This window comes from Lagopus leucura, unplaced genomic scaffold, assembly GCF_019238085.1.
Source record: "Lagopus leucura isolate 7727_CA_CO unplaced genomic scaffold, USGS_WTPT01 Super-Scaffold_1, whole genome shotgun sequence".
NCBI classification, from domain to species: domain Eukaryota; kingdom Metazoa; phylum Chordata; class Aves; order Galliformes; family Phasianidae; genus Lagopus; species Lagopus leucura.
The window spans coordinates 31,625,340-31,650,319 of record NW_024962250.1 but is presented as its reverse complement, the minus strand read 5'-3'; the positions used below and the strand labels follow the sequence as shown (position 1 = coordinate 31,650,319).

The window sequence follows — 24,980 nt, the reverse complement described above, 5'->3', positions numbered from 1 at the left end:
TATTCAAATATTTTAAAGTCCCAATACTTTTTGTCGTTAAGCATCTCTTCTTTTGCTCTTCATTCACATGTTCTATGTATAGTTGATTGACAATTTGTGACTGTGGCAAAGAAGAAAAAAAAAAAAAGAAAGATCAGACTGTGCTATCTCAACAGTGAACTTCTTGGTCCAAAAAGAAGATAACTAGTGCCAAGGGCAAGCATGGCCACGCTTCTTGCAAAAAGCAATAAAGGAGATCTCAGTGTTTTATGTTAAGAATTTATTCACTTACCATTTCAAAGCTGTACCTGGGCTCTTCCCACTCACTTTTTAACAACAGTAGTCTCTAGAACTAATGAGTACCTTAGTTCCATTTGCCCTGTATTTAAAACAAGAACTATTGCTACAGGCAGAACAGACACAGCAAAAAAGTATATTAACTTCTACAATTAAAAAACTCAGTTCAAAAGATGGAAAGCTTCAGGAACTTATGTGCATGTGGTCTCACAGAATTTTCTCCTTCTATTTCAACTGCAGGAGAACCTGTCAAGGTAACATAAGTTTAATGGGCATGAGGGAACAGACACATCTTCTGCCCCTTTAAAAACTACAGGCTGCACTCTCCCATCCCTCATACTCTCCTCTTCTTACCTGAGCTTGCTCACAAATTCATGCTAGAAAGAAGGAACTTGTGGCTAGAGACTGGCAATCGTAGTTTGTGGAGCCCACTTTGTTGTTACTCTCAAAACACTGAAAATGCACAGGGAGAGCCCTGCAATCAACTAATCCTGAAGTTTTAAGAACACAAAGTGCCAGTTACACTATAATGCATAAATAACTTACAGAAGCTGCTCATCCTAAGTTTTGATTCAATCCCAGTATGAAATTCACTAGTTAACAAAGCAAGATCTTTCATGTTGCTAAATGTTGCTCTTTAGACACAGAGAAGCCCTGAATACTTACTAATTTGAGGCTTAGATAAATTTTTTGGAGAGATGCTCTTACACAGATTCAATAGAACTAGTTACAATACAAGTTTCAGTTCCCAGCACAGCTTCAAATCAAGATTAAACGTAACTCAGTGGCAAACAAATGTAACAAGGATAAGGAACTGACACCATCCAGAAATCCCTTTACTTTGCAACTCAGTATAATTGGTATCACTTTATGACACAGGAGAGCAGTTTCGTGCAAGACTAAAACCACATGTACTATTAAAAAAAAAAAAAAAGGTCAATTAGAACTAGACTGAACTCATTTTATTTCCTTTCAAAAAGGACAGACGCTAATTTAAACGAATACAGAATTTAACTGTAACTATACAAATTTAAGAATATTATCCTGCTCAATAACTGCTTTTAAAAATATACATATACTGCCAAACTCCTAGTGCATTCCTTATAATTAAATAGCCCACCTCTCTTCCTACCCCTGATAACCTCAGACTAGAACCACAAAGTTCAGATTAACTTAGGTACAGATGGCAATTCTCTTGCTTTTCAGTGTACTTTTGTATTATCAAAGCTTTTTTCCCCAGTCTTGGTCTCAAAATTAAGACTTACTGTGTTAGCCATGAAGTTTGACAAACCTTGTAAGAAACATTCAGAAAAAGATTAACAGTTTTTAGTATAAAATACATGTCACATCCCTCTAAAAAATAATACTTCTCAATTTGTGTACACTCTTATGTTTATTAATCTGTCACATTGTTACTGTATTATCTGCAAATTTCTAATTTTGAACACTTGAACAAACGAGTAGTAACCACTTGTAGCCCGACCTTCCAAAATCCATGAAGTTCTTTGAGAACCATGAGTTCCTGTTCTAAAGTAAAAGGCATCCAAGCAGGTTCCAAGAAATACTCAAACAAGACAGCCAAAAGACGACGACAGCTTTCTTTTTTCTGCTGTGGCCAAGCCCTATAGTTCTCTCATGTCCTGCTGCATTTAAACCTCCAGGATTCCTTGCCTCAACTAAGCACAGTGCCCATTTAGTTATTTACTGTATTGTTTCACCTACTTGCATGCTTTCCAGGTACACTGAAATCTCACTACAGTGATGAGTCTCCAAATCCACCGTTCCACCAGTTAATGGAAGTCTAGATCACACAAAAGATAGAATTACAGTCATCAATTATATTTCTGTATACCACCTGATGTGGCATTAGGTAATTTCATCACAAATCATTGTAATTGAATGCAAAGTAAGGAAACTTGAGTTTATTTAGCTTCCAATATTGGGAAGATCAAGAGGAACTAGGATTGCTCTGGACAAAAGAAAATAGACTGTGCTTACAGATCATTTTCTGCCATATTCTTTCTTTAGGACGACTGTTTTATTGTTGCCCTTTCTATTACATGGGATGTACATATTATCAGGTGTTAATAAAAGGTCAGTGCCTGTACAATACATTCTACAACTGAGCACCACTTTCCGTAACTGAACAGGCAAAGAAATTACACTGAACACCAGCATCTGGCAGTATTTCTCCAAAAAAAGTGACTAAAATGGGTTTAAATTGATTAACACTATTAAATCACATCTAATATTTGATACTACATGATTTCATTACAGCTATACGATACAATTATACAAAATGTGTTAACATCAAAGAATACAACCAAAATTAAGATAGCAAACAAAACCTATATAACTTTTTTTCTTTACAGGAAAATACTTTTGAAGTATGCATGTAACTGCCCATTCTTTTAAAGAAAATCTACCGCAAGCAAGTTATCAACCTCCAGAAAATCACACATAGCATTACTACGCATATCCCCAAAAAGTGTACAATATGCACACTTGGAATACAAAATTAAAAAAATCGTAAGCAACAGGTGAGCTTCATATTTATAAGAATGTGAAAAGTAGTCCCATTTTAGCACTGTTGTATAAAGAATCATCTGTTTTGATGCAAGTTCACGAACCGACCCTTCTGGTCAGGGCCACACTTTACAAAACACCGTGTTCTTGAAACGGGATTACAGAGCAAGGTAGAGCATCTCAGCAATGTCACCTGAAAGTTTTTTGCTTTTTATTTACTACTTATCAAAACATGTCCTTTAGGTTTGTAGGGTTCTTTTTTTTTTAAAATTCTTTCCTAGAAACAATATACAAAGGGGAAGCGTATTTATTTTCAATTCATTCTCCTGTAAGATGGTTTGAGTTCAAGAACTTTTCCTCCAACCTTCACTGGTTGTTTTTGGCCTTAGCATGTGTTAAAATGTGAGATTTCAGGTTAGTTGATTGCGCAAACTTCTTATTGCAGCCATCAAATGGGCAAACATAGGGCCTGTCGCCAGTATGAATTCGCACATGTGTGCGTAAATTGAAGTCCAGTGAAAAACGCTTTCCACATCCTTCAAATGTACACTGTTGAAAGGAAAACACACATTCTATTAGCTAAGAAAAGTAGCACAAAGTAGAACAACATTCTGACACTGCAAAAGCATAAAAAGAGATGTTGAGCATTATTATAAGCACATCTGTAGGCATCACCAGTAAACCGTGCATACAACTGAATGCTGCAAATCAAATTTCTGAAATCATTTATTTCTCCAATGTAAATAAGTAACCAGAAACACACATCAAGTGCATTGGAGAGAACAGCATGCTGAAGACTACGAAGGCCTGAGAAGACTATTTATGTGAGTAAGATCATATGAAGTAGGCTGGGGACCTCTGGTGGCATGATGTGATATGAATGGATGGACATTCAGTTAACTGTAATTTGAAAACTGATTGATATCTACTACTATAAATTAGTATCAGAAAACAACTGAGCAAAGAACCCTGAGAGTCAGTTGTCTACAGGACTATCACAGCACTCCTCAGATGGAGGAAGAATACATTTTCTTCATTCAGTAGTAACCGAAAATTTCATTTTTAAAGTGGGCATATATATAACTTTACATTTTTTTGAAGACAATATCTTCTGCATACAAACAAGTCATTAATTCCTATTAAAAGGCCACCGAAGTAGACAAAGGACAGCTTAAGGAGACTCCCAGTTTTAAACATCATCATTCAGTGCTTCATGCAGTCTTTGAATAAACGAACAAAAAACACACTATCCCCAAAGTGATACAGAAGTCATGTTAGAGTTACACTTTACTCATATTCTCACAAATAAGTTGTAGTCTGGAAGTTTACAATACCTGAAAGGGTTTCTCTCCAGTATGAACTAGTTGATGTCGCTTTAGTTTCGAGCTCTCCACAAAGGCCTTGCCACATTCTGCACATACATGTACTCGAGGGCCATGAGTGTGCAGATGCTTCCTCATAGCAGAGTTGTCCCTGAACATCTTTGTGCAGCCCTTAAAAACAACAGTGAAATTCAGTGAGCATGTAAGCTAGTACTTACAGTGGTTTTTATCTGCTTCAATAAAAGCATTTAACGTGTTTTCATATTCTGAATCTTTCTTCTAAGATGGCCATGAGAAGGAGACCTCTATCAATTATTAAAAAAAACACAAACAACTACACAATGAAAGCTATCATTTGTAAAGCCAAACAAACAAAAATCTATTCTCACTTAGAGTTATGAACCATGTGCACTCAAATAAATAATAGGACAGTTTCATGGAAAAGATGCAGCTCTGGAAGAAGCTAATGAATGAACTAAATAAAAGCACATACACTTTCAGAGAAAATTAAAAAAAAAAAAAAAAAATCAGAATGATAGTTCATGGCTATCTATGGTATATCCTTTAACATGCTGTATACTGGCTACTAGAGTACTCCTATAAGTGATATATTTTGTAATAATATATCACAGGCTATTCTCTAGCACCAGTCTGCACTTGCACTGCTACCTCTCCCAGCTTTCCATCCTTTTCCTTCTCTGCCTTTCTCACTCCCGGGAAGAGATAAGAATGTTTCCAGCACAGAATAGCTTACAAATACCACCTAGTGCACGCTTAAAGAAAAAGACCAAACACTATCATTTTGGGATACAAAGACAACAATTGCTTAAACAGTTTAAACCCACTGGGAAACTAAATGAGGTTGAAGAATTTGAGAGTTACTGTCAACTCAACCTAAAAGAAGATATTCACTTCAACTCAGGTACAGTATCAGAGGCTCTTAATCTAGGGTACATGTTGCATTAATACAGGACTACTTCTTTTGATTCTGGACAACGCTTAAGCTAGCCGTGGCCTGGCACTCTCTTTATTCAAACTTTCTTCCAATAGAAATCTGTAATATGTTTTACAAATGTATTTCTTGCATTACCTAATGCCTCACTAACTTCCTTCAACCATTTTACACTCCATGGGTATTCCAAACAATACCCTTTTTACATAAAACTACCAACATGGCTAGGTTACAAGTTGCACGGTTCAACAACAGAACCTAAAGAAACAATCAACTGCTAGTATTCTATTCTACATGCTTTCTCTGTGGAAACTATTTCTTCAAAACTAATAACCACATTTAAACATGCTTCATTTCTTAATAAAAATGGGAAATTAATACTTTGAAGAAAAGTTCTCTCTTCAGGTACTAGAATTCAACTAATTTAAGGAGTACTTCACCAAAATAGAGACACCATGAACTTGTCTGCATTTACTTTGAAATTTCTGCATGCCCGTGACAGGAGCAATTACATCTTCTGTAATATTGTTCTTTATTTTAATCTGAAATCAAACGTACAACACTAGAAAATAGAGGAGATGGAAGGATATTCTTTTTTCTTTGTTTAGATGAAGTTGAAGCTATGAAAAAGTAAATAGAAAATGAAGGCATCATTCCTCACTACTGTACAGAATAAACGTTCTTGCATCTCCACACACTGAACTTCAGTAAAAACATGACACATGAAGAATGTAAAGAACTGGAAATCAATAGAAGCATAAAGAGGAATCCAGAACTAAACGACAATTTCTTTCACTACAACTGTCAGGACGAAGCCCTCTGTTCATGCTCTCGAATACGCACTATCTCCCCTGGCTGTTTGCTCAGGCTTGCACTATCTAGATCAGAAGTCAGCAAGATTGTATTTGTCTTTTTTTCATTACAAGCTAAGTTGGCTAACAGAAGCTCTACAGAAGCTGTGTAATGCAGTAATGCTAGATACTACCAGTTTAAGTGACTAGCAAAATTTATTCATGACTGTGCCTTCCCCACTACCAGTAGATCAGAACTGTTATCTCCAAGCCCCTCTCTCAAGACGATCCATCCCCCAGCTCTGTGGAATGCAATTCCAGTCTTCCAATAATGCTGACTTTGGCATCTGCAGCACAGATTGCTGATTCCTGATCTAGACTCCCAAATCTGTCATAGCTTCCAAGCAGATGATATATAGATCTTAGGAACGTACTTTGAACAGCTTTCAGAACATTCTTTCAAGTATGTATTCTTGGGTGGCGGGAAATCACAACAGTAAAACCAGCATGTTAGGGACTGTGCATCATGGTTACCAGAAGATTAGAGATGCACTAACCTTAAGACAAGAATTGGGAATAATACATTATTCAGTTGAAGGTTTTTAAGGAAGCTTCTAAAGAGTGACAAGTTAAATACAGTTAGCAGTGTACAATCTCTATTTACAGCAAGACATTTTACTTATTGTCAAGAGAATATCAATACAAAATTCTGGTTTACAAACTGCTACCTACTCAGAAGCTGAGCACTTCACTTACTTTGTGAGGACAAGCTATCGTACGTGGAGCATCATCTTCCTTAATTTTTCTTGGCTTCATTCTTAAAAAGAAAGGAAAAAAACATTAGTAGAAAGACACTGGTAGGCAGCTCTTTTCCAATAACTGCCCTCATAATGCACACATTTATTTGATAGTAACACGTGAACCATTAATACTCAGTTTAATGTCTATAAAAGCCTTACAATAACTCTTAACAGCATATTTTGGTATTTGGAACTGGACCTCTTAAACAGAGAATAAAATACTTAATACTACATTCCCTGTCCTCCAAACATGTGAAAAGAGGGTTTTCCCAATTTACATGAATTGTAACTAGGACACTTTGTTTGAAAATTCCGTTTTTCTTGTGCCCAAGTGGCTTATTTACCTTCACTTCTCCACCTTGCACGAGGACATTAAACACAGAGTAGCTTCAACAGTTTATAGAATCAAAGAATGGCTTGGACTGGAAGGAACCTTAAAGATCAGACTGCCAACCTCTTGCCACGGGCACAGTCATCTCCCCTTAGGCCTAGGTTGCCCAAAACCTCATCCAATCTGGCTCTGAACTTCTCCAAGGATGGAGCATCCACAGCTTTCCTGGGGGACCTGTTCCAGTGCTTCACCACCTTGTAAGAAATAATTTCTCCTTTATACCTAATCTAGAACTTATTCTCTTTAACACCATTACCCCTTGTTCTACCACTACACGTTCTTGCAGAAAGTCCCTCTCCAACTTTCTTTCAGACCGAATTTAGTACCAGAAGGCTGGTCTAAGGTCTTTTCTCCAGAATGGACGCCTCTCTTCGCCTTCAGAGAAGAGGTGCTTCAGCAGTCTGATCATCCTCATGGCCTTCTCTGGACTTGTTCCAATGGATCCATGTCCCTCATGTGCAGACAGCCCCACAGTACTCTAACTGGGGTCTCATGAGACTGGAGTACAGAAGGAGAATCACCTCCCTCGGCCTGCCTGTCACGCTAGTAGTTTCACCACACAATACAAAAGCAGAGAAGGCACGCAAGTTGTGGAACTTACACAGACAATATAGACATCTGTTACGACCACTGAAACTGTAACTGATATTTCCTGCAGTTACTATACACGTGGACTCCACTCTTGAAAACTGACAAGTAATCATCTATTTTATTTTGGCTACTGATAGGGATATTTACCATTGCATAACAGATGCCAGTAGCCTCCAGTGACCATACTGGGAACCAGTAAATGAACACTTGCATAGAAATTAAGTGTTTCAAATGCAGTCATAACACTCCCCGTAGACAACAATGTTAGAATGGTCTTGCTCTAACAGCTACCTGTTTGAGAGTCCAAAAAGAGATAAGCAGAGTCCGCTGGTATCTAAGATAGTTCCAAGCCCTAGAAGTAGACCCTGAAAACAGATGTGGAATAATGGACTTCTGAGGAGAGACTTCGAAATAGTATGTGCGTTTTTAACATACATTAACAGTTGATCTGAAACTGGATAAAATGCAACTTCTAAATGTTCAAAACAATTCTGAAGAGCTGCAGGGAATATAAGTTAAAAGTTCTCCATTTCAACTATGTAACCATTTGTTTCCTTGAAGGTACACTCCAGGGCTGACACTCTCACATTCCTTGAAGAAGCACTAAAATCTGCAGTTTCATCTGCCTCATTGATGTGGACATACAGGAGAAGACAAGAATGGAGGCCATCCTGAGGCTGAATTAAGGCCTAACAAGTGAAAAATGTCGCTCAAAATTCCTGAAGACTGGATTCAGGAATATCTCCTTAGAGCTACCAACAGTCTCCTATGATTCTGTGGGCAACCACTTGCCCCTCAGAAATAGAATCATAGAATGTCTTAGGTGGGAAGAAACTCAGAGGATCATCAAGTCCCAACGCCCCGATCGCAACCAGGGGCCCCCTCCTACAATTTCACATCTTCCCTGTGTCGGGGGCTCCAGACCTGGACGCAGTACTCCAGCTGGGCCTCACAAAGGCAGAGTAGAGAAGAACAATCTCCTCCCCGTCCCTGCTGCCCCCCCCTTCTGATGGAGCCCAGGATGCCCTTGGCCTTGCAAGCTACAAGAGTACACTGCTGGCTCATGTTCAGTTTTTTATCCACCAGAACTTCCAGGTCCTTCTCTGCAGGGTCACTCTCAAGGAGTTCTTGTTCCTCCTGTATACGTATCTGAAATTACTGACCCCAGCACAAAACCTTGCGTTTTGCTCTGTTGAACCTCATTAGGTTCAAACAGGCCCACCTTTCAGGTATACTGCAACTCCTTCCCATGCTGCAGATATAGCACAGTTCAAGCAATCATTTACGGGTTAAAGCACTTAATGATTACTGATTTCTTTGACACATTACAAATAAGTAAATAAATAAATAAATAAATTTTAAAACCCCACCACCCTAAGATTTAGTGGCTACCATTTGTTTCTTTCTCTGAGAGAAGACACTCCTGCTGGCTCAGCATCTGCAGACTACGCTGAATATATACAATGCTAACCAATAACACTGTAGTCAGCTGAAAGGATTAAAAATATGTGACAAAAACATAGGAACATCATGGGGATTCAACAATCCCCAATCCCCTAGAAAATGGGTGTGAGGTATTTGTATTGACAAAGTTTTTCTTGTGCCACTGCCAGCACCATCAATCTTGAACAGCAAGTTATTTTTGTTCCTGCAGGCCATCCTATTTATTATCTCAACCTTCCTGTAACTTTTCCCGAGATTACAGACTAGCTTAGATGATCTTATGATGATATTTAATTTATATGATCCAACTGGCATACAGAATGGTTGTGCTGAGTTTAGTTTAATGTAAATAAAGTTCTGAACACTTAAAATCCAAACATGTAACGACAGTAGAGGCACTGAGCCCAAAACCTATGGCTGTGATATCAGAAACAGTAAAAACACCCCATTAATAGGCAATTCTTGCACTACTCATACATGGTGTAAGATTCCACTGACCATTGTTAGTGGAATCTGTGTGGACAATAACCTAAAGAAGAACTGAAAGATATTTTCAAATGGCTTACAAAAAACATTTTGGTCTTACTTTAAGCAAACTTTCTGCAAAAGGAGACCATACTAGAACCTGGGTTGTTTATCTTAATTACACTGCTGCAGGCAGCTCTTGCTGGTGGTCAGACATTTAGATCCCACCCAGTAGAGCATCTCTACCAGCTCCATCCAAGTTTTCTTAGTCTGAAACACTGATCAAAAACAGAACTCTAATACACACCACTACATAAAACAACTGTAGACACACATTAATACCTGAGTGGAACTATCAAAACAGCTGCCTTTGCAGAAAGTCAATCTACATGGCAGGTCCAGAAGAACTCTCACTTCTGCTGCAAGTTTCTGTTGGCCATGCCTCGTAGGAACTTCTCCAGAATTCTTAAGAAAAACTGGAAGTGAACCTTTTGGATCATGCTGTGGGACAGTACAATTAAAGACTAAACCTCTTAAATTGTATTTAAAGCATCATAATGGGGAAGGGAGGATTGGGCAGGACAGAAGAAGGGAACAGGTTACAAAGGTAAGCAACCTTACAACTTCAGAGAATGAGGTCCGTGAAAGCACCCTCTTACACACTCAGGAAATTGTACGAAATCGCAGGTATTAAACCATTCAACCTCTCAAAACTAAGAACGTTACTCTGTCACTACAATAGGTGTGACACAATGTAACAGCTAACTACTTCCTTTCACCCACCTAGAGAACCTGAAAAAACTATCAATCTTCACAATCATGTTGGAGATGGATACAATTGTTACAAACTGTTATGTTAAAGCACAAGCCAGAACGAACTAACAGCATAGGATTCCTGTTCCAGCACCTCCCTTTCATGCTTGTTAAACCTACGTTCTCACATCCTTTTTCCTCCTTCTATGCATAAACCTCAACAGCATTGCTCTCTCAGGCAGCTTCTCTTCCTTGAGGTCTTTGATGACCAGCAGTAATAATTTACCTTTATAGATGACTGAGTCTCCATGAATAGAGAACGAGGAAATTGTTCTCTACCAGTAGTGTCTCTACACTTTTGTCTGCCCTCACTCTGCCATAGCCCTTGTACTGCCCTACAGAGGCAGCAATAACAAGAGTCCCTGCCTATTTGTTAGCACTGAAGGATTCTTGAAACTGGCCAGACTGGCTTTTGGATAAATAGCCACAAGAGGAGTGGCACAAGGTGTCCTAGGAATTTATCTACAATCAAAGAGCCCACAGTCAGTGTTTTAGTATGCTTTCTCCACAAATAAGCAGAAAAACCGTTGTAAAATGAAACTGTTCTTGCTCACCCTAAGGTTCTGGCAGAAATAATTACTAGTTTTGATCTGCATAGCTGGAACATGTCAGTGAGAGAGTGACCCTCGCAGTGTCGTATAAAGAAAGAGATTCTCCCCCCCAGTAAAACAGTGTGGGTAAAGTAATTGTCAGTTTACTGCCCTTTTAAGTTTCTCAGCAAGAACAAAACCAGTACAAAAGTGTATACTTTAAGAAGAGTCGACAGAAGAAGTCACATAAATCTGGGTGGCCAAAATGCTTTACCACTCTTAAGAAGGGTGTCTAATTTCAAACTCTAAGGCAGCTTCCCCTCCTTTGTTTTCTGTCCATTTTGGAAAGTGATCCGAACAAGAAAAGGCAGTTCGTATAATGGCTGTCTTTCAGAAAAGGTACTAAGAGGAGCAGAAGATAAAGCCACGGAAAGGCTAGATTTTAGCACCGAGTCTCCTTACTGTGCCAACTCCCCAGCTACACCATCCTCCCCTCTTACTTCTTTGCATTTTATTTGTGTTTGTTCTCTGCTGTCTTTAGCCAGTTCAGACACATATCTGCCAGGGGGGAAAATAATTAAATTAAAATCAGGGATGTTGGTTTTAAGTGGCTTTGGGGGAATTTCAAGACATCTTCCACATTCAGCAACTGAAAATACGGTTGCTGCTTCTCCAAGCTTTTATGATTTCTTCACACAGAATTACTTGTAATCTATTCTGACTTGGATGAAACATTTTATTTCACCTTAGGGGAATTTCAGTGTCCCAGATGAAACATATCAAAAAAGAGAGGAGTAATTACTAGGTTTCATCTCTTTCTTAGCAGAACATTCACAACTAATATCACACATTGTGATCTGACTGCCAAAGAGAAATGCACAAATTCTTTTTCACTTTCTTTCTTATTGCTCTTTTGAAGTGTGCATGAGACACATAATAGAAATGTTATTTGTAAAAGTCCTTAAGTTGCCCAACCAGGTAAAACGTATAGATTTTCTAAGAAAACTGAACACATCTCAGTGTTCTGACACAGCTTGTTTATTTGCATCATCTTCAACAGTTTCAGAATGTATAAAAACCCTTTCAGGAAGTAGCAGTTCTAGTCGTAAGGCCCAGATTCCTGCTACACAGCTCAATGACAAATGCATCAGGGAAAAAAAAAAAAAAAAAGTAAAAAAGAAAAGTAAAATAAAACAGTAGCTCAGCTGCTGAAATGCTTGCTGTGCTATGCCACCTAGCGCTGTGCAGCAGCAGTGCCTCTTCCACATGCTCAGTTGCTGCAGTTTGGCATTCATTTACTTATTTATAAAAAGGCTGCAGTGCTACAGAAGATTTCAAGCATCCAAACACCCCCAGTTCACTCCTCACTAAGGACTCACAAGTCCAGACCCCTGCCTGAAATCTGTTCATACTACAATTAAATTCTAACACAGTCACAGTTTCGAATTAGGAGGCTGCAAAGCAAGCCTTCAGCTTGTCCAAGCTTTGCCTATTCAAAGTTAACCTCAGACATTTGTTCACATAAATTAATGCAACCATCTCAGTCAACTTAATAAAAATTAAGCTGCATGGTTATACACTGAATCGAGCCTCATTTTTAGTATCTTATTTCTACAGATGCACTGCTTTCCCAAAAATCTTTAAGAAAACCCATCCTAAAGTAACTTGTTTTTGACTATACAAAATTAACTTAGTATTAAATTCTCCTAGCCAGTTTATGCTTCTTTACATGTCGACTATACACAGTTTTTTTTTTTCTTTAAAACGGTGAACTTAAATTTAATTCAATACTTTCAGCAGAGCACATGAAACCTTCTGAGTTCTGAACTTTAGATTAAATAAGCAAAACCTTTCAGGAGTAAAAGTACACTATACTCCTAGCACCTCCAAAGTCAATTCTCATACAAGAACTAAGCTTTTTCCTCTACTTTTGCCGTGCAAGGTTTCTAGTGATAGCTGTATGTGGTATTCAGGTAAATGTGACAATTACTAGTAGAAAAATGATTTGCACTTATTAGAGCTTGAACACATGCTATTTGCTGAATTGAGTCCTTTCAACATGCTTCATTCCCTGTGAAAGGATCAACACCATAACAGTGTTCTAACACACCCATATCATCAGTCTCAGCTATACACAATCATTTCAGATCCAATGTACAACCGTTTTCTTTTTCATGTCACTTTCTTAAGGCAAGAGTAAGAAGTTGATTCTGTATGTCAGAAGTTTGTATGTCAGATTCTGGAAGAGTAAGTCATTGATTCTGACCAAGAAGTCAAAGGTTTTCCAAAAACATTGCATGCCTGAGGTTTTTACACAACTAGAATGAAGCTATCACTAATTTGTACAGGATTTGAGTAACTTGGGGATACTGTCAGAAGTAATGTGTTCCCAATGCCAACGTGTATTTGCCCTGTGACTAAAGTGGATCAAATTTTGTCTCCTGTACAAAGATATATGAGCAGAAAAAGTATGAGACCACACATACAAAACTCAATTTTTCCATTATCTGCTGTAAATTCTAGCTCTAGAATTCCCTAGAACATTTCACCAAGAAAAAGTGGGAATTTTACACTTCCTGCCAGGTGCCAGAAAAAGAATTCAAACCTAAAAACGCAGTACTTTTTACAATACTAAGAAGCATTCAGAAATATCTGACAGAAGCAATCTTATAATTTCAAGACTTGGAAAAGATATCAAATATTCAAATCAATCTGGAGAGTAACACCCAGCATTTGCATGAAGTCACTAGGTCAAGTTGGTTAAGCTTCATAACAGAAGACAGCTGTATGTAAGTACCTCAGCGCCTGGCAGAACCAAAGATTTCAGAACATTCTGACATACCTGAGAGCACCATTCCATGCACCAGATTGGCAAAAATGTGTATGTTTAGAATTAGAATAGTACGCACACTAACACTTAAATGCTTTCACAGAAAATTATATTCATCCTCTCTGCAAGTCTCAGAGGAAAATGCATTCATTCTGAGCATAATCAACAAACCAAGTAACAGCAGCAACAATAGGTGGAATCACCCACCATTTCAGATAAAATTTCTTTTTCAGTTCTTAATGACTTTTTTTTTTTAAACAGAGTTTGCTCCAGAAGTAATGCCTCCTACTTATTTCCATGGGAACTACAACATGTACAGAAAGCACAAGAACACAATTTGATCGAACAAATTTTCAGCTAGAAAACACTATTTCTCAGCATAGCTACTAGCACTAGCTGTGCATTTTTGCCAACCATGACCAAGAGTCATGTGCTTGCTGCACTTGTAAAAATCTGCACCAATGTAGGTAACACACCGATGTTGTTGCCACTGCTGAAATGCACCACAGACTGCCTCACTGTGCTCACACCCACTGTTTGGTCTCCATAAAGATTCAGTGAGTGTTGATGATGTCAGTAGGTGCCATTTTTTCCCACATGGAGAAATGCAATGACAAACATTTGCTTCATACACATTTCCACGTGAGGTGCCATTTTGTCAGGCTATTGCAAAGAAATACAACCTAACGGAATACTGGTGGTAAAGTTTTACTTCTACTGCCATACCACCAACATTTGACTCTGGCTTTGTGAGCCAACGTAACAACATAGGAGGCATTACTTTTGGAGCAGATCTTGTAATACACATTTTCAGATTAAATAGTTTTGCACTGTTTGCACTCTGCTTCGTTCTAGGAGCTTTCAGTATTCACAGTTCAATGGCTTAATGACAAGAACTGAGGGAAAAGCCTGTGCCAGAGGTTCTCCAGTACATACACAGTGAGAACCAATAGAAGCAGCTTGTGAAAAGCAGCAAGATCAAACCAGGAAAGAACAGCAGACAAACCCTGAGCATCAAGATCCAACTATCTGCCCAATAAAAAACTGTGTCAACAGCCCTTGTAACCCAGCAAATAGCTGAAAAACTCAGTGGCATTTCAAAAAAGAACCACATCTTTTCATGTGCCAGCTGACTTAGAAAGCAAGTGTAACATCTGAGCATCCACCTGCCTTAAGTGATAAGGCTTTGCAACAGAGCTCTGCAGACCATCCAGCTAATAACAAAAGGAAAATAAGCATAATTTCATTCTTTTAACGTTGGGAAAAAATGGTCACAGCAGCTACAGGAAGCGAGCCGCTAAGCTTAAATTTTCAGAGACAAAGCATTAATGTTGTGCATGCACTGCACAAAGCAGTAAGCCTTTGGTAATTACAAGCATATGCACACAAAGAAGGCAACCCTAATGTTGCAACTGGACTTTTCCCCAGTGACCTCACGATTGCCTTCTGGTGGCTACAGGCTGCCCACGCACTCCGAACCTCATTAAGAATGGCTGCAGAAGAGCCGCGAGCTTGGTCAGTGCTCCGTGTTATAACACTGCCTCGGTGGCTTCACGAAATCTACTGGAAAATAAGTTATCTAGTAACTCAGGTCAACGGATTACACACATGGTTTTATAAACTAAATATTTTAGCTTAGCTTTCTTATTCTGAACAATCCAAACACTGCATCACATTTAATTTGGTCCTTTGTCACCAAAGAAGCTAAGACTAGTCGCACGAAAGATGAATTCTGTCAAATCAAAGATGCAGTCTATCAAGGTATTTTGGCCTTGCCTGACCTAGTGAGAACTAAAAACCAGAAATCATCTGATGAATGTAGAACCCACTTATTTTAATACATAATTCACTGCTATGTTCTGAATTTAGTTCCCTGGTTTAGAAGATTATTACACAGAATAAGTCATATTAAATTTATTGGTTATATTTCCTAACAGATTCCTGATTAAGCCACTGGAAAGAAAACAGTTTTAGTTTGAAAATCCTTCTTCCTACTTACCTAGCAAATTCAGCCAGCTGCTTAGGGTCCGAGAGGTCAATGCCAGGTATTCCACCAGGAGGAAGCTTCTTTCCTGTCATGTATTCTGAGTAATCTGGAGGAGAATTCTCTCCAATGATCTGCTCTTCCACCACTGTTTCATGGTCAATATCTTTTTTATCATCTGAAACACACAAAACACTGAACTCAATACACACTGAAGATGAATACAGCATACTATTAGGCTACATCTCAGTACAAACTCAAAATTGCTGCACACTTATAAGAACACAGCGCTCCCATAGATTGCTACACTTACTGTAAAAAAAAAAATAAAGATATCCATACACTTAACAATACAAAGAACACAGTGGGTGGGAATAACAGCATAAGTTGCCTATCTACTTAAACACAGACAAGTAGGATCATCCAACAAGTATGTAGGCTGCATTTTAAAGATAACACACTTTTCCTGAAACAACGTATAAATATTTAAATTGCCTTAATCTCTTCAAAATTAAGCTCCACAATGCTCACTTTAGATCTCAACAGCAGCCAGCAACCAAATAAACCTAGTGGAGGAATGGCAAATACTTGCCTTCAGGGACCCCTGCCCCTCAACTGAAGTGTCATGGAGGGACTAGAAACTTTAACTAGTAACGGGCTTCACTCCCTGCCCATAAAATTGTAGCTCTTCAACACTTGCAGAGAGGCCTGAAAGAAGCAAAAAGCTCAACAGTGTGACTCTCGCTCCAGGGGGCTTCCTCCTTTAGCGGCAAAGACAGCCTAAGCCCTTTCCCCCTCTAATGTGTCAACAGCAGATAGGGATCATCCAGACCTTTGATCTACAAGTCAGTTAGAGACAGCTATTTAGTCTGCTCTAGAGCTCCTCCACTGGATTTCTGCTTAAGGGCCACAAGGAAATTAGGTTGAAGACCTACTGTTACTGTCAACCTGCATTCAGACTGCAGAATGCGTCAACACAGTTTTCTCTCTCTGCTTTTTTTAAAAACAGAGACCAGAAAGATGCACAGAAGTCTGCAAATGGAGACATCCACATATCTCCTCCTTGCAAAGCTCACACCAGTAGGGCAGAAGACACAGCACCAGCCCACTTTCCACTCTCACTTGAGACCAAAACGCACCCATGACAATAGATGTATACACAGCTGTAAGTACTCAGTAATCCCTTAACAAACTTGCCACTGCATTACTTCTCCTACTCTGAATATGGGAAGATTCTGCAAACCACTTTATGCACAGTTTATGTATGACTTGCCAAGGTAAATCATATATAAAAATAACAAATTGTGATTTTACAGAAACACGAGGTAGTAGGACAGAAACACTATTTCTCCAGGCAAAAAAAAAAAAAAAAAAAAGACAGGAAAACGTAAGACAAGGAACAAACCAGGCAAAGTGGTTTTTTGGGATTTTTTTTTTTTTTTGCTTTGTTTTTTGGTTTTGTTTTTAAAACAAACGCAGGAAATGACATTATTCATTGCTCAGTAACTTAAGTGAGGAAAGAGGGGAGAAGTCATAAGCAAATAAAAGAAATATACTACACAGAAATTTTTATTCAATTTGTAATGGCTGCTTTTAATCTTTGCCACTGAGCTATTTCTAGAAATGTTACTGCTAGTTTGGAGTTTAATCTGATCTGCCAGATCAAATAGCAGTTCATGTATATGTTCCATAGTGAAAGAGGGAAATTGGCTTCAACATGGCAAAGACAGGAGTGTTAATAAGAAAATATCTGCAGTATTAAAAGTAAATTGACAATTGGGGCATTTTCCTTCAGTTTAATCTAGCTTTCTGTTCACCATATTACCTTTCAGTCTTCATCAGTGCCTTAAAGAAAGTAACTGAATCCACCTCAAGCAACTATTATAGGTTAAATTTTACAGCTCCAGGAGTTACAAATTCAACAATAAACCTCTCATTCAGCAACCATTTGTTCTTCTGAACCGTCAGAAGGCTGAGAACAGACAGTAATGCCTACACACACATAAAGGCATTATCTAGTTCAGAAGAGAATAGTTTTTGGAAAGCTACTTGCAAAGCCTTCTCCACGCTGTGAGAATGTGATCAGCTCCTTCACATCGGCCATTTCAACAGCTACCCAGAACTTCCAGTTTGACTGTTTGATGACATCTGTAACAGAAACAAGCTTTCATTTCCTGCCTCAGATCGGATGCATGAGTCAACTGGGAAATTTATAGACATTCCTTAAGATCTTCTGTCTTTCCCTTGCGTAAAGGCCCTCAATGCAACTCTGCTTTCTTCTGAGGGCCAAACTGAAAGCCAGCCAGCCGCCAATACCTTCCCTTCCACAAGCCCACCAACAGAAAGCAATTCACAGCCAAGCTTCTAAATGGGTTGCTGAAGTAAAACATGAAAAATTATGAAAACATTCCCTCAGATGAAAATAAGCAGAAGTACTGCTTTATAAGTTCTCAACAGTTACACAAAAAAAAAAACCACTCAAGTTTTTTTACACCAAAAAACAATGCTCTACAGCATCTACTGATCTACCTGCAGTTTTAAAAACTAAATGAACTGAAAAAGAAGACAAAAACAACAACACGAAACAGTTCCCTTGAAGCACAGGCTAATGACCTTCAAGACAGACCTGATCCACACCACAGGTCAAGTAAGTTATTAAAAGTAGCAGCTAACTTGAGTACTCTTAAGCATTCAAATCATCCTAGTTACTGACCATCCTATGAAGGTCCTCATACTCTCAACTCATTTAAATAAAGAAGCCCAGAAGTGCTGGAGGAGGTCTGCAAAGCTTTTACCATTGTCCTCTACACAGAACTTTATCACAGGTTTAATTGTAATACACTATCAACCTTCACTAAGCAGCTCAAAGTTTGGAGGCTAAAGTCCAAGCAAACTTTCACTCAGGCTGACAAGTTAACCAGTATTCTTATTGCAAACAGGACACGTTGAGTGCTCAACATTTTCTGCCTTCAATGAAGCCCCACTGACAACTATGCCTAAGTGACTTCTCCCCCTTTCTCTCTTATAAAGCATCAAAAAAAAAAAACAAACATACAGCATACAAAGCACTATCTGCAATTCTAGTTACACCTCTTGAGAAGTGTAGCACAAATAATGCATAGCAATTTCAGAGACCTATGTATAAATGATAGAAGAGTTATTTAGTTCAGGCTTCAAGGAGAAACAAAATTTTCTGTGATAAAAAATAATGAGCTTCTTATATGAAGAAATTTCTTACTGAAGGCAGAAAGTTATTCAATAGTTCCTTTAAAATATTAAGATGATGAAAAAAAACGCACATCCTTCTGGTACCAGTGTGAACTAACAGCTTTGCCAGTAAACTACAAAGGGTAAATATACACAGGTCACTCTGAAAGTAATGCTTGCTACTTATTTCCATAGAAATTACAATAGCTGCAAAGAGAACAAAAACACTGGTAGAGCAAATTCTCTGCTATAAAACACTGTACTTCAATGTAGTCACCAGCATTAGCTATGCATTTTTGCCTGTGATGAACAAGAGCAACATTCATTAAAAATCTGCACCAGCAGAGGTGATCCACTGCTTTACAGCTGTTATGACTGTATCACTGCTAGGAAAACGTTACCCACACAGTCCAACTTCCACTGCGCTTACATCCACTGACTGATCTCCATAAGCATTCAACAACTGTCAATGGATGTCAGTGGGTGCCATTATTTCTGCAGTGACACACTTTTGCTTCATATGCACTTCCACATCAGATGCCATTCTGTCAGACTGCCTCTCTGCTGCCATCCATCACACAGCAATAACATGGAATGGGATGCTGGTGGGAAGGTTGAACCTCTACTGCTGCACCACCAGCATCTCCCTCTGGCATCACAGACTAACATAATAACATAGGAGGCATTATTTTTGGAGCAGCCCCCAGACTAAAAGACAACAGCTCGAATGATAAAAATAATCACCCCTGTAATCTGAAGTTAAATTAAAAGCCTTTTGTTTTTTGAGATATTAACATATTTCTTTGGTCGGTTTTGTATTGTTGTTCTTTAAAAAAAAAAACAAAAAACACCACAGTAAAGAGGTCTCAAAGAACCTTCTAGAAGCCCAACACAACCTTCCTGAGCTTCCACAATGGATCAACTGCCTGGGCTTTCTGGAAGATGACAAATCATTTTTAAAGCACAAACACATGCATCTTAGACTCCCCCAGCTAGAAACAGGTTACTGCAGTGGTTTAACATCTTTGCACTATGCTGCGGGTTAGGGTCGTGCTACTTCAGCCCTAAGCCTGCAGGCTATCTATGTTAACAATAAAGGTGTAAGCCAACACAAATAATTCAGATAGAAAAGCTTGACAGAGTCCATCTTCATTTAAGAAGCAGATGTGGTTACACTAGCGTATTTCTCCCTCAAATCAAACTCCAGTTGTTTGAAATTCCAGCATTTGGTGGAGCCAGAACATCAATACCACCCTCCCAAGTGCTCACGTCTTAGAATCAGTCTTGTAAACACAGTCTCACAAAGCAATTGCCAATAATCTTCCCCTTCTCCTATTATTGTGTACCCAATACCCAGAGAGTCACTAAACAGGAAGACTGAAGTTGAACATGACAAAGGCACAAATACATTCCATTTCACAAGTGGTTAACATATCCACTGGTAAAAGTAATCATGGGTCACAAGTTTGACACTACCATAGATACTAAGGTGGTAAGAGAAGCTATGGTTAAATCTAAACCCCTGCCGACAAAGCACAGCAACCATAAGTACCATACTTGAGTATGGTACCAAGTAACCATACTGACAACAGACGGGTTGAGCAGTCCACTCCAGCCACATTGCTACGTGTTTCATACATCATTCCTACCCATTTCTAAAAGTATTACCAGCAGAGCTATAGTCACTTATGGACAATGATCTAAATTTGGCACAACTCCTGCACAGGCTAACAAAGTAGCACCAAAAAACAGCCAGTAATTAAGCCACAATGTCTTCCCACGCTGCAGTGAGCAAAGTGCCCTTGTTCCCAATACAAATATCCAGGACCAGCAATATAGGACTCACTGTGATTCAGTCTTGTTTACTGTTCATCTTTTGATAAACTTTTTTGTTAAATATTTCAACCAGTCAACTAACTGAGGGTACAAGTCTTTGATTATGCCAAAATACAGAGGTAAAGCAGCCTGTATTGCCAGCCTGCTCAAAACAAAGCATGCTGAATTCTGCAGGGAAACTTCAGTAAAACCATCCTTTGGCAGGTAGGTAGTTTGTTCCAGGGATTTATTTTCCTTCCAGCTTTTCCTCTTTTGGAGTTTTTCTGGAATTCATTCCCCCTCGCAAAACACACACCGAAGCAACAGAATTCCAGCATTTAACTGTGAGCAACTCCAGATCACTTTTATAGTACTCCACAAGCTGTATTAAAGGTATAAAAGTCTACCAACCAGGCTCAATAAGCTCCACACTGAGCAGTTTATTATCAAAGACTGAAACTCAGGGCAGGAGGATGTAGGGTGGGCATGCATGGAGGGAAAGCCAAGCTTTTTCTTCACATATAAAATTTGTCATATTGCTTTTGGAGAGTTTTTTTCCCCATTTCAAATCAAGTCATAATAGGTATTCTGCACTACAGATATAATTGGGCCAAACATACCAATGCAATTCAATCTCCACTACATTAGAAGTGGATATCATTCTGGCTGGGCTTGCATGGTCATGAGCACACAGAACAAAACCATTGAAATCAATATAGCTATCCTGATGTAAAAGTTGCGTAAGGAGGAACAGAGTCAAGCACATTGATTATGCACATTTCAGTCAAGTAATAAATCAGCACACAGAAGCTCTAAGGAAGCATCCTACCAGGCACTCTGAATTTCAGAGCACAAATGCATGCTGGAAGCTGTCAATTGATCCCAGTGAAGTCCTGCATCCTGCCAGCTCATGAGTCATACAGCCGCTTGCATTCAGCTATTTAGACAGCTGAAACCAGATTGCATGTTTTTATTTTCTTTTGTCTTTCTTGCATGGTCAACTCTACAACAGACAGCAAGTGAATTTCATTCAGATTACAATGATACACAAAAGCATACAGTAAACTCTGTTCCACTGAACTTTATTCAAGAAAGTCTTTACTGAATGTTTTCTGTTAATCAAAATGCAGGTAACTTTTATTGGGCTTATCAGGCTGTCAACTGAGTATAAATCAGAAGGACAATACACTCTCAAACTTTTCTGTATGTACTTATGTATGCATGTATGTATTTATTTAACAACAAAAGAAATCAGAATCACCATTCTTCAGCATCTTCTCAGATAAGAGAATTAGGTTATTCAATATACTTTTCTTACAGTGCCCCACTAACTAATAAAACCAATGGTCACCCACAAACATCGCAGTCAGCATAAAAGACCACAACAGAAGTGGTCTCTGCTGGACTCTCCGAATATTAAAAAGAGCAGAAAAATTATGTTATGCAGAAGAGGTGACTGCCCTATTACTCAAGGACCACACACCCATTGAAGTGTTGCAGGAAACGACGCTATTTGGCTGCTTTTTTTCCCACCCTCAAATAATGTTAGCACAGAACTTTCCCTATAATTCTTTTTTTTTTTTTTTTTGTAAAAACAGAAGAGAAAGCACTAATGTAGCACAAGTAAAATTTCTACTGACAAAAACAAGAACAAAAAAAAAATTCCCACATGTATCTTAAAGGAATGGTCAGGAAACTGAGGCAAATGGAATCAATGGGAAGGGCTGGCGCATGTCAGGTCCATCCCCAGCCCTGCAGATACCAGGCACGTCCACAAGATTTTCTCGCCTTTGAGACACTCCCACAAAAAGCAACTCGGAAACCCCTATTCTCCCAGCGTACGGATCCCTCGCGCCTATTAAAAAGCCCATGTGGATCGTTAGACCGAACCAAGGAAAAGCTAAGCAGTGTCCGAGTGTGAGCCTGAACCCAGCTCCGCCAGCTTAGCGCGGCCACCATCGGGTCAGCCCCGTCCTGCCGAGTAGACTCCCCATTTGCCGGTGAACCACCGGTGAACCCCGGGCTCCACCTCGGGGGTGCGGGCGGCCCCAGCCACGCGCTGCCCTCCCGGCGGCACCCCGGGATAGGGCGGAAAAGCTCCATCCCCGCTCAGCCCTGCCCTGCCCTGCCCTCGCCCCTGCCCGGCTCGGAGCTCCCGCGGCTCCCGGGCGCGCTCCCGAACGGTATTTCAGAGGGACGGCCGCCCCGGGGCGAGGCGAGGCGGCGGCGGGCGGCGCTGGGCGGGCGCTTCTCCCCCGCCCCCCTCGCCTAACGGTCACGGGCCGCAGCACACGCCTCATCCGGGGCCGCGGCCACGCTCGGCGTTGAAATGCGGCCCAATGGGGCCCCGGGTGCGCAACGGAGGCAACGCAGGGGCGGGAGGGAAAGCGGCCAGGGGGAGCCAGGAAGGCGGCGGCGACGGCGGCGGCCCGGAGCGAGAGGAAAGAAAGCGCCGGGAGGAGCGGGAGCAGCGAGGCGGGGGGAGAAGCGGCGGCGGCGGCGGGGCGGGGACGGGGGGAGAGAAGCGAGGAGGCTGGGTGCGCCCCGCACCGTGCGCCCGCCCGCCCGCGCACCCCGCCTCCCCCTGCTGCAGAAACTACGCCATTGCGGCCTAGGCCTGGAGCCGGCGGCGCGCCGCTCCCTCCGCCCGCACCCCCTCAGCCGCCGCCATCTTGGCGGCCGCCGCCATCTTTCCTTCCCCCCGCCGGAGCCGGGCAGGAGCAGCGGCAGCGGCAGCGCAGACCCCGCCATCTTTTCGGGGAGCCGCCATACTTGCCCTGGCGATGAACATGGCGGCGCCCATCACACACATCAAAACATGGCCTCCCTTCAAAACAAAACCGTCCGGGCCGAGCCGGGCGGCCCCCGGCGCGGCTCAGGGCCCCGGGGAGGGAGGGGTCCGGCGCGCACTTACCCGAGGCCCACATGGTGACCGAGAACTCCCCCTCCAGGGTCTTGATCTGCACCTGCTTCTGCTCCCATTTCCTGCCGCCGCCGCCCTCGGCCCCGCCGCCGCCTCCCCCGCTCAGGTAACTCTTCTTGCTGCTCTTCTTGCCGCTGCCGCCCTTCTTCACGCGGCCTCCCCCCCCCGGCCGAGGAGGACCCGCCGCCTCCGCTCTTGCTGCCGGCGGCGGCCACGGTGACCAGAGTCTGCTCTATGTACTCGTCCTCGCCGGCGGGGGCCGGCACCGGGATGAGAATCTGGTCCTCGAAGCCGTCGTCGGCCCGCAGCCCGTCCGAGTCGTCGCCCCCCACAACCTCTTCGCGGGTCTGCACCAGGATCACCTCCTGGTGGTGGTGGTGCAGGTGGAGCTGCCCCCCGCCGCCGCCGGCCGCGCCGCCGCCCGCCCCGCTGGGGTCTCCGTCCGAGACGAGGGGCTGCAGGGCGATCATGGGCTGGTGGTGGTGGTAGTGGTGCGGCGGGTGGTGCGGGCCGCAGTCCTCGCAGCACTCGTCCTCGTCCTCCTCCTCCTCGTCCTCCTCGCCGCCCACTACGGTGGTCTCGATGGTCTCCACCGGGATGGTCTCCACCTCGATCTCGTGCAGCTCCACGATCTCGGCCGGCATCTCCGAGCCGTCGGTGGCGATGTACAGGGTGTCTCCCGAGGCCATGGCGGGGCGAGGGGGCGGCAGGGGGACAGAGCTCTCTCGGCGGCCGGCGTGGGGGCTCCGCTCCGCTCCCCTCGGCGGATGGTGGTGCTCGAGTTCCTCTCGCGTCCCTTCCTTCTCCTCCTCCTCCCCCTTCCACACAAACACCAGCTCCTCACAGCCAGCGAGAGGGAGGGAGGCAGCCAGCCGCCAAATCCCGGCTACGCTCCCTCGCGAGACTTCCGCTGCTGCCGCCGAGACGGACCCCAGCCCCGGGAGGCCGCTGCCGCCGGGGCCCGCCCCCCCGCCGCCCAGCGGCCAATCGCACCGCCCGTCACGCCCGCGGCTCAACGGGGCGGGCGAAGCGGCCTATAGGGGCGCGCCTTCGCTCAGCGGCCCGCCTCCGTCCGCCGCCGCAGGCCTACGGAGCTGCGCTGCGACCGCTAAACGCACCTCCAGGCGCGGGGCGGCCAATCGGCGCGTGGCGGCGTCAGCTCGCTCCCGCAGCCCCGCCCACTCTCTTTCGCCCCTCCCAGCGCTACAGCCCCGCCCGGGCGCTCTCTCCTCTCCGCCCTGAGCTCCGCCCACCGTCTCGCGCCCCCTGAGGCGCCGCCAGGTGGCGCGCGCGGAGCCCGACCGTTAACGGCCCAGAGCTG

General features: G+C 42.0%; 1 protein-coding gene across 1 annotated transcript; it reads right to left on the bottom strand.

Annotated features, from left to right (window-relative positions):
• Positions 1 to 1,650: 1,650 nt before the first annotated feature.
• YY1 (YY1 transcription factor) lies at positions 1,651 to 24,622 on the bottom strand. Its single transcript, XM_042865478.1, is given in 6 exon segments — positions 1,651 to 3,351; positions 4,137 to 4,295; positions 6,624 to 6,684; positions 15,730 to 15,892; positions 23,651 to 23,825; positions 23,827 to 24,622. Coding segments are annotated over 6 exon segments (1,263 nt in total). The 5' UTR covers positions 24,349 to 24,622; the 3' UTR covers positions 1,651 to 3,168.
• Between the last annotated feature and the right edge of the window lie 358 nt (positions 24,623 to 24,980).